The sequence below is a fragment of the Amphiprion ocellaris genome, chromosome 13 (assembly GCF_022539595.1).
Source record: "Amphiprion ocellaris isolate individual 3 ecotype Okinawa chromosome 13, ASM2253959v1, whole genome shotgun sequence".
In the NCBI taxonomy this organism is placed as follows: Eukaryota; Metazoa; Chordata; class Actinopteri; family Pomacentridae; genus Amphiprion; species Amphiprion ocellaris.
Window position 1 is genome coordinate 20171600 of NC_072778.1, and position 11144 is coordinate 20182743.

Consider the following 11144-nt stretch of genomic DNA (forward strand, 5'->3'; position numbering starts at 1 on the left):
CCCGTCCAACGCTGCTTGCAGCTTTAATTATACATTCTTATTTTTTTGTTACTGAACCCTTAGATGCAAGAGTGAATGGACCCTACACTCTTTCGTAAATAGTGGGTCAGAAATGATTCATTTAAAAATCAACATGTTTTTATGGCATTTTTGTAATTTTGGTCAAGAATAATAATTTTATATTATTGTTTGTATGATATTTTGGTCCACACAAGAATAATTTCATGTTTGAAATATGTTTATTTTTCCTTTTTATAACAGATTTTTAACATTTTGATTATTGAAAAAGAAGAATGTCAACATCCATCTTGTTGACATTTTTCCACTCTTTTCTTCCAGCTGTCGCTGTTCTCCGTCTCTCCAAGTTTCTGCACTTCATCACCTCTTGTATGATATTACCAGTGATAAAGAGCTTGGGTTTGTAAATCAAATATCACAATTTCTTTAAAAGTATAAAAGCTGACTGAAAAGTGTAAATGGAATGATATCAAAAACATGTTTTTTGAGGAATAGCTGGAATATGAAATGATAAAAACTTTTCATTACAAAGATATTGCAAGAAAATGACCTCACTGGGTCATTTTTGACCCATTTATGCAGGGATAAGAAAGGACAGTAGCCTGATATTTGGAACTGATATACATTAAATGTAATGCTTTAGCAGCATGTGACAGCAGTAACCTGTCATTCGTACATAGGTGTCTTCATTAATAAGGGTGACTGTAACTGAATTTGTGAAATAGGAATAGGAGTGATTAAATTAGTGTGTTAAAGTGGGATCAACTGAGATTGTTCAGTTTGTCTCAAAGTTATGTCTGCTGTTCCTATCTGTTTCTTAATAGAGGAGAACAGCTTTTATCACTTTTGTTGCTCACTAAGGCTCATATCTTAAAGCATTATTAATTATTGTCTTCCAGACTCTGCTTCAGGATAATTTGTGGCTGCTTTCTAACGTAGCTGTTTGCCGTTAGCATGACATTAGTCACTGTGAGAGCAGCTAATTTCCTGGTTTGTGACAACACCTTTTGTTTGTTGTTCATTTTTTTCTGTCTTCTGAGATATTTCTGACAGAAAGAGGAGGCTGCATGAGACCTGAAGTAGCACATTTAATTTATCAATAATCGGCCAATAAAAAATACCAATACCAGTAATTCCTAAAATGACAAATATCGGCCACAATAATTGTCCTATCTCTAATACACGCATTTCCTTTGAAATAATGGTAAATATCTGTAAAATAATTATTTTTTTCCCCCACTTAACATCAGGTAGAAAACAAAAAGGTGTCATTGTAAGGTCAAACATTGCAAAAGAAGGATTTACCATTTATATAAATAAGAATTTTTTGTTTTAGTTTTAGTTTTTTACAGTACTACAATTACTAGTTATATGTAAATTCACAAAACAGGGAAATATTTCTAAAACAAACAAAAAAGAACCCCAGATTTTTTTAAACTTATACTTTAAAAAAACTATGTTTTTACACTGAAGTTAAAAAACTATGTAGATGCTTCAAAGCAAAGGAGTTGCCCACAACTACTGTGGTTTATACATATATGCTGCGGTATTTTCCTTACAGTCCGTAAACGCACCATGATTCTCATCAAGGAAACGCCCTTTCCTGGTGGGCTCCGACAGCTTCCTTTCCCCACCGTGTAACGCTGTTATTGACGGTCTGCAGCCGAATATATTCCCTGAACAAGTGTTTTTTTCTGATACCGCGCTACTGTTGTGAAGAGTTTGCAGGTTGGAATAAGTCAGAAGCAAATACTTGATGAACTGTAGACATATTTTGAGCGGCTCAGGTTCGCACTGGACTCGGGTTTGTGGATCTCGTTACATGATGAGGTTGTTGCTGGTGCTGATCGCCTGTGTTGCTGTAGGTAAGTGTCAAAAACATTCATTTATCCAGACAGCGTGTAAAACTACAACCTGCAGATTCCCTGAGTTTAAACCCAGCATCAAATAAGCCAGTCAGTGGCGGAACTACATGTACTCTAGTATTTATACCTTTTTTCTTTCTTTTTTTTTTTTTACTCGATTAATTTCCAATTTATATAAATCTACAACAATTCCCCCTCTACTATTTAGGGAAAACTCTTCATAGTTCATTACATTTATTTGCCAACTGTTGTTATTTACGAGACATATAGATTACAGGCACATGATGTAAGGTCACCATGGAATATTTTGGAATAATAATAAAAAAGTTACTTTCATTATGTTTTATTTGTTATTGCTACATTGATCTATACAATAATTTGTTCACACGATTTGTAAAGTAACATTTTAGGAGCAAAAAAAAAACGACCTGCCAAAAACTGACTGCACGCTTGTTGTCAAAGCTGTATTCCAGTTTATTTACATCTGCAGCTGTTTTTATCTGGATCAGACAGTCATAATAACACGAGATAAGATAAACTTTATTGATAACTCACCAGGATAATTTACGTCACAGCAGCTACATATAGATGAGGCATGAAAGAAGCAGGACAAGAAATGTCAGCAAAGATATAATAAAGGTCTTATAAAGACAGTGCACTCAAGTATTTATACTGTTTTACTTTTTGCTAGATTAAAATCCAGGTTATATCAATTTACGACAATTTTCCCAATGGCCAATGTCGTTTGTAACCAAATAATTGTGACCAAAAAATGTTTGCAGTTTATAGTGTAACTAGGTCTGACTTTCGATTATAAGTTAAGGTTTAGCTTGTAGGTTTTAGGTATGTTTCAGTATGTCAAATATCCGAACTTAGAGTGTAACTGACATGATTTATGGATAGGTTTGTAATTAAGAAATCATAGTTTGTCCAAGTATCCGGTGGACTATAATGTTTGGAATACAATCTTCATTACTAAAATAATTTTTATAAACTATGCACCACTATTCAGTCACAGCATTGGGGCTGCAGTCATTGTTTGGTGAGTAGAGAACGGCATTAAATTACTTGAATTAGTCCTTTATAGGTAATTCAACCACTGGACTGGTTATAATCCAGGACACAGAGCAGGTCAATTAATGCAGAGATGTAAGGACAAATGCTTCTGCAGACTGCATCCAACAGGGTCTCCACGGTTTAGCAGTCGGCAAGGGGTCATTTAGTATAAATAATACTCTGGCTTTTAATGCTTGAAGTGCATTTGGCTAAAAGTTCTTTCATACTTCTATTTCTAATTCAGGACAGAGTGTTTTTGCACTGTGCTTTTGCAAAACATACAGTGCTGTCAATTGGTTTAAAAGCAAATTTTGCTACAATAAACAGTAGATGCACGTTCAAATGATTTAGAAAAATGTTTGGAAATGTCAGCATGCATTCATATGGTTTTTCTCTGCTCGACGTTTTCTCTAGGCCTCTCATATAACACTGATTTAATGAACTATGGGGACACATACAGGATAGACCTGCCTAGCAATGCTTATAGCCTCGAGTACAGCCGCAGCTACAGCTCAAAGGCGACCGTCTTGTGGAAACGTGGTGAACCTCCAGACAGAGAAGACAAAAGGCGGAAGGTGATTGACTCCTACTATGTGATAAGTAATGTTACCCAAGAAGACAGTGGCCGCTACACACTAAGACGCGAGAATGGTTTGACGCTGTCTAGGAACAGACTTGAAGTAGAAGGTAAGCTTTCAGTTTATCTGATTTCCTACTCTGGCACTTCCTTTTTTTCAGGACACTATGATGTAGCATTCTGCTTTGAAGCATTTAGGTGGTGCAGTAGTTGGCACTGTTGGAACACAGCAGGGAATTTACTTTCATTTCTCCAGGTACTCTCACTTCAGTCCAAAGTAGGCCTGGATGATATTACCTAAAAAATACGTCACGATAAAATGATCTGCCTCAGTCGATAACTGATATCTGGAATTGATATACCTTTAAAGCAATTTATTACCAGCACGTGGCAGCATTCATAGCTAGGTTACTTCATTAATAAACATTACTGTTACTGAATGTATCCATATATACATTAAATGGTATATATTCATAGCATGTGATAGCAGGGAGCATGTCATTCATGAGACTACTTCATAATAAAAAAAAAAAAAAAAAAAAAAAAAGAAAAGTGAATAAATACATACACCGATCAGGCATAATATTATGTCCAGCTGTCTAATATTGTGTTGATCCCCTTTATGCTACTAAAACTCCTCTGACCCAGTGGGGCATGGATACAGGACCTCTGTGGATGTCCTGTGACACCGGGATGGTGGCAGTGAATTCTGTGGGTCCTGTGGGTTGCAGGGTGGGACCTACACACGTGGACAAAATTGTTGGTACCCCTCAGTTAATGAAAGAAAAACCCACAATGGTCACAGAAATCATTTGAATCTGACAAAAGTAATAATAAATAAAACTTCTTGGAAAATTAAGCTGTGAAAATCAGACATTGCCTTTGAACTGTGATTCAACAGAATTATTTTAAAAAATAAACTCATGAAACAGGCCTGGACAAAAATGATGGTACCCTTAACTTAATATTTTTTTGCACAACCTTTTGAGGCAATCACTGCAATCAAACAATTTCTGTAACTGTCAATGAGACTTCTGCACCTCTCAGCAGGTATTTTGGCCCTAAAATCTAAAACTACTAATAATATTGCTGTCAATAATTGGTTGGTCTAATAATTGGTTGAAGATTTAATACATTAAAGCTAAGCCACATAAAATCGCATGAAATCCACTCGAGCCAGAGGCGCATCCGCTAAGCTAGGCTAGTTAGCTTTTAAAAGGAGAGGTTTTATGATCATTTTTACACTATAAATTAAAATTCATCTTTTGGCTTATTCGGGGCTGAGCATGAAAATTCTTTTTTTAGTTCTATGGAAGATGAAGAAAATTGTTAAATGGTTTTAGCGAACTCTGTGTCAGTCTCTGGCTAGTGGTAGAACTGAAAAAGGCTTTTGGTGCAGTAAGATGTGGTCATAATACCATAATTCATAAAGAAAATAAATAAGTTCAATCTTTGCTGTATTATTTTTCATAAAAAATTTGGAATCAGCATATCTAACATTTTTTCAAATGCCCACAGATTTTAGCAATAGTAGAAAGAAAACGAGGCCTCGCTTGCTCTAGACTAGCTATTTTTGTAGGCGCATTTATACTTTTACACGCTCTGCAGACTGTGTTTTTCTGTCCACATCAACTCTCCAAAGATAATTTACCATGCTGAATGTACCTTCCAACAACTTGCTGACATCTTCCTTTACTGTATTCTTTATACTGTTGCTGCAGTAATTTTACTGGCTTGTTTTCGTCTCTGCTCTGTGTAAACACAACCTGCAATTCATCTGAAAAATCTCAAAATTGTCGTGATTTGACTGTTGATTGCTGCTCAGTCATTTCTTCTTAGTTGTGCCAAGAAACATGGAATTAATTTTGTTTAGATTCTGGTTCATGCAAATGGTTTATGTTTAGCAATTTCTTGAATGATGTGTAAAATAAAGTGATTTTGAATATGTGTTTTCGATAAGATACGATAATCATTTATTGCTTCCCACCCCAGGGGAAATTTCCATTGTTACAGCAGCAACATCTTTCAAAGCAGGACTAAACATATGTACAGTAATAATAATAATAATAATAATAATAATAATAATAATAATAATAATAATAATAATAATAATAATAATAATAATAATATGTACACTATATACAAGAATGAAGAATGAAAATTTAATAAATGCAGTATTACTATAAATGACAGCAACGCAAAGTTTCTTGTGGAATAAATGGAACTGTAAAAACTGTGTTTGAATATATAGAATAAAGATATATTCTTTTTGATCAACTGTTACAATTTTAGGCTATTTTCAGGCTGCTGTTCCTGACAGATAGACCTCACATGATATATTCACAGAAAGTTCAAAATTTGACAGTTTTTACGGTTTCTTGCTAGAATAATTGTTGAATTTTTAGTCATTTTAAAAGAAAACAGGGCTTTCCTTCATGGTTAATCAACATGTTCATTTTTGTTTTATTTTAGTATTTCCTAAACAATAACAAGTATTTATGTGCAGATATGCCTCCTAGGTGCTTCTATGTGTAATTTGTTACCTTCATACACTACCAGTCAAAAGTTTGGACACACTTTCTCATTCATTTGAATGAGTGACGCATGAGATTTTTGACGGTACGTTTAGATTCAGATACAATAAGCTCTACATAAATAATAAAAACAACCTTAAATTCTGACAAATACTATTCTCTTTTACATCGATATACCAACAATATAAGAAAAGATCATAAATACAGGGCAAATCGGTGCCCCAAGCATTCAATAAACATCAATAGTACTGTGGTTTATATAAATGAAATATGATTAAATTACATTGTCATTTGATGTTGTGATGGAAAACATCAAATTTTAAATAAACTAATAAGCCAACCTGGCTTTATCATGCTGTGGTCATTCATTTGAATGAGAAAGTGTGTCCAAACTTTTGACTGGTAGTGTACATAGCCAGCTTTAGTTTTCTCCTTTATAACCATTTATAACCTTTTTGCACCAGGCTAAGCGGGCCTACGACAGTAGCATATTTGCCAACTTTTAGAATGTCTCCTTTTTTCTAACAGATCGAGATCAAAGTCTTAAAACCAATGACCAAGTAGACTATACATGTTGAGTGTTTGGAATGTAAATTATTCTGGGTTGATAATCCTTTAATATCCTCTCTCCCAGCATCAGATGAGAGCTATTTACGTGAGACTGGTCAAGAACTGAGGATCAGCTTCAATCTTGAACAGCACTCCTGCAACATTTACTTCTTCCCAAATGGAGACAGCCAGACTGACATTGTTCGCAATGGACGGCTTCAGCAGAGTTATACTGACTGCACTGGGTTTACGCTTCTAAAGCCATGTGGGATTTTAAACGACTACCTCCAAGTGTCATGTCGTGGAATCTTCGAGATCAGAGATCATAATGACAATAAGGCTTTGGTGGTTTCACTAGACATCGAATGTAAGTAACCTGTATGCTTTTACAAATGCATTATTGAGTTATCACTTTGTCATAAAATGTCTTATTTTTACCTTCTTTTGTTTGTTTTTCACCTTTGGTTTAACCAAAGTAGCTTCAAAACGTCTCATAATGCCAAGAAGTTGTAGAATATAGTGACTACTTAGCGCGTAAGACATAATGTTACACATATTAGCACCTTTTTCTGTTCTCATATGCATATCAATTGTATTTAATGTAACCTACCACTTGGGAATAGTGCCTTTTTAATAATTTTTTGGCCTATAATTCTAATAAAATTGTGAGAAATTACGTTGCCGAATTATTCAGCAGCATACAATATGTCCAAAACAGATTAACAAAAGATACAGTTTACAAAAGAAGTCAATTTCTCTTCTTTTGAAACTTTGTGTGATTTTGGCTTTGTGCTTTGAAATGTCATGCTGGAATACTCTTCTGCAAAATTTCTTCAGACTGGGAGTTATCTTGTCAGCCAGTATTTTTGTATATCCACATTCACTTCCCCAACACATTGTGCACCCATAACACCCCATATAAACACACTGTGACCTCTGTGCTTCACTGGCAGGACTATGCACTCACTGCGGTAGACTGTGGCTCGCTTTCAACCATGCTGGACTCCATCTGAGCTTAACAAGTTTATCTTGGTCCCATCTCACCTAATGCTTCCAATATTTTTCAAGTTTTTTTTCATGTTGTTTGGCGAAGTTTATTCTTGCAGTTTTGGACCGACAAGTAAGCAAAGATGTTTTTCTTGGACAGCTATACACAGAGATTGCCATGAAGTTCCCTTTACACTGTCTGAGCTGTCACAGAAATTCAGATTTTTACTGATAATGATGGGACCAAGTCTGAACCAAGATAGCATATTGTCCATGATGGCATTTCAGGAGGTTGGTCGCTTTGATTAGTGGTACTGCGGCTCATTTTGTACCTCCTCATTACTGATTCAACAGTGTTTCACAGATTTTTAGCTGATTGCAGATCTTCCCATATTCTTTTCCATCTTTTCATCTGACAATTCTAATTTCCATGAGGAGCAATGATGCAACCATGCGGACAGATCATGCGGTGACCTAAATTCAATCATTTGACATTTAAGTGATTTTGCATGAGTATAATCACTTCTGTTGTACACTGTATTTATAGAGGCTTGAGGCGGACCAGTAAATATATGACATACTTACAAAATTACATGATTGATCTATTAGCACGATTGTTGATGCTAAATTTCCTGTGGATAATCTGACTGAATCATGGTGTCATTGTTTCAGCTGACACTATGGAGTCATCGTCGTACATTGGTATAGGCGGTGGGATTCTTATTTCAGCACTTTGCACCTGCTGCCTGAGGTGCTGCTGCTGTAAAAAGAAATCCTCACGCAAGGAAGGCACTGAGGCTGCTGCTGATGAAGACAACAATGAAAATGACCCTGCTGTACATTACCATGAGGTGAACATGATTTACACTGATGCTTTTTAGCAGATTGTATGTGTGGGTGTACAGTAGTGTTGCAATTCATGTGTTTAATTCAAACTGCAGTATGACCACGACCCTGTTGGACAGAGGCAGAACCAACTCCATGTGCCCTCTGGGACGCAATACCCTGCTCAGCCTTCCATTACCCCGGCTGCCCCGCTGGTTAGTGTGTCTTCTGCTTTAAACTAGGGTTAAGTTTCGTCTCTAACCTCTCCACTACTAATATGTGTTGTTTCATTCTGCAGATACATAATCCTCCTACTGACATAATGCCACCTGCTTATTCTGAGGTACGATCTGCTGCCCGTATCAATCTGAGCACACACACACACAGACGGATATGATAAATCAAAGTGCAATAATATTTTTTTTTAACTTTGATGCACCGACCAAATAGTTTTTTGTTACAGTATAGTCACTGTAACCAAAATGAGATGTTAGCATTTCCTCGTTGTGTCTTTTTTTCTTGCCATTAGTATTATTTAAACCAAATAGTTGTTTAGTTACATTTTCTGGTACTTTCTATACCATTTCCCAGTCATATTCTGACCAAAAAAATTCTCATCAGTGATCCCTTTCTCCTATATACTATATCTGAATGTGGGTGTAACTATTAATTGTATTTATCCAATTTGCTTTAAACAGTTTTGTCATTAATTTGTTGAAAGTGATTTTTTATGCCTCCACGCTGGCCACAATTGGCATTATGTTCTCATTTTTCCCATCTGTCCATCACATTTCTGTGTGGAGTATTTCTTCAAATTTGGTACAGATGTTTACTTGAAAGCAAGGATCAACTAATTAGAGCTTGAAGGTCACGTGTCAAGGTTACTGTGTGTTACCAAACATGTTTTTGGCCATAATGTAAATGTTAAAATTATGATGATATAGGGAACAAATGTGGAACTCCAGGATGAGCTGATTATAATTTAGTGGACAGAGGTTCTTGTGACCTCACAAGACATATAATTTTCTGCAAAGAGGCTTTTATTGCCATAATTAAACTTTAAAATGCAGGAACATTAGGTGACATTGTGACCATGTTTCCCATTTGGTCAATACTGATTTGGTGACACTGATCTTGGTGCCCACCTGTTAAAGTCCTTCAAAATCCTCACTACAAGGTGATAACTCTTTGCTCTCCAGTTCCTGCTGTCATTTTGAGAAACTCGGCAACAAATTTCTCTCAGTGCATTCTACTGTTCTCATTGCAAAAAACAGTTTATTTATTTCTAGCCCTAAACTGAGAAGATCATGATGTTTACTTTTTGTTGTCACTGTGTCAGAAGAGTCCTAGTGGTCCTAGTTTTTGTTGGTGTTTTATTGCTGAGTCACATTGCATGCGTGAGCTATATGAGAAATATCCAGCACATGTTGACAGTAAAAATTCTTAAAATATCAGATTTAGGTGTTTATATTGTGTTACAATAAATTAGCATCAGTACATTTTGTTTATTCTCTGAATACGGGTTTCTTATACTAACTGTATTATTAATAATACAAAAACTGACATCAGTATCCTCCATATTGTACATTTGTAACAGCTGCAGCTAACATCTGTATTTCAGAACTAATTGCTCTGTTACACAGTGACATGTCTGTCTTTTTCCTTCCAGGTTGCAGTTTCTTCAGAGCCAGCAGATGCTCCAACTGTCCCTCTTTATTCTGACTCTGAGCCACGGTTTGAAGTGAAGGGGATGAACTTCAACTCTGCTGCTCCTCTCAGTTCGGATCCAACACGCTGTGATGTTTACACCTCAGATAAGCTCAACTTCCTCTGATAGCCTTGATCTTTGCAAAATTCCCTCAAAGTTTCTAACATATTCAGCAGTGTGACTTTAAAGGGATAGTTTGACATTCTGGGAAATATACTTACTCAGCAGTAGCTGCCTGGAGTTGATGCTGGTTGCCTGGCAACTGGTCCAACACAGAACCATTGCTAAATAGATATTTCTATGCTTTATGGTTTTGTGCATTAAATCAGTGGTTCTCAAATTTTTTCTGTCAGGCCCCCCTTCAGAGGACAAACAACTTTCATTCCCCCCCTAATAACTTCGTGCGTGTGTGTCTATATATATATATATATATATATATATATCTATATATATATATATATATATATATATATATATATATATATATATATATATATATATATATATATATATATTGTTGTTTTTCACAGTAAAGATCAGGGGTGTCAAACTCATTTTAGTCCAGGGACCACATAAACCCAGTCTGATCTCCAGTGGGCCCCACCAGTAAAATCACAGCATAATAACCTATAAATAACCACAACTCCAAATTTTCCCCTTTGTTTTAGTTAAAAAAAAGTACATTCTGAAAATGTTCACATTTAATGAACTATCTTTTTACAAAATATTATGAACCTGAAATTTCTTAAGGAAAACAAGTTCAGTTTCAACAGTAGCCTATTATGCCTCAGTTCATCATTTACACATGCATTGTAACTGCCAGATAACAGTTTATCTACAAAAATACAAAACGTTCAGTCACAGGTATCTGGAACTGAACAATCTAGTATTTTAATTCATGATCAGAACAACTTGTCAAGTTGTAGAAATTATTTTAAATTTACAATTTTACAAATTTAGAATTTACAGTTAATGTTGTTGTAATTTTTATCATTTGTAAAGTCGTCCCGTGGGCCGAAATGGAC

The 11144-nt window shown here is 35.5% G+C and overlaps 1 protein-coding gene across 2 annotated transcripts; it reads left to right on the forward strand.

Moving 5' to 3' along the window:
* Positions 1-1617: 1617 nt before the first annotated feature.
* On the forward strand, positions 1618-10551 carry LOC111569546 (uncharacterized). Of its 2 annotated transcripts, XM_023271723.3 has the most exons (7): positions 1619-1883; positions 3354-3626; positions 6685-6966; positions 8259-8437; positions 8528-8626; positions 8710-8754; positions 10081-10549. In XM_023271723.3, the coding sequence occupies exons 1-7, from the start codon at positions 1775-1777 to the stop codon at positions 10243-10245; spliced, it is 1152 nt and encodes a 383-aa protein (XP_023127491.2). In that variant the 5' UTR covers positions 1619-1774; the 3' UTR covers positions 10246-10549. The 2 variants fall into 2 exon arrangements, with proteins under 2 accessions (XP_054872286.1, XP_023127491.2); XM_055016311.1 differs by lacking the exon at positions 8710-8754 and having other exon boundaries at positions 1618-1883; positions 10081-10551.
* The last annotated feature ends 593 nt before the right edge of the window (positions 10552-11144 follow it).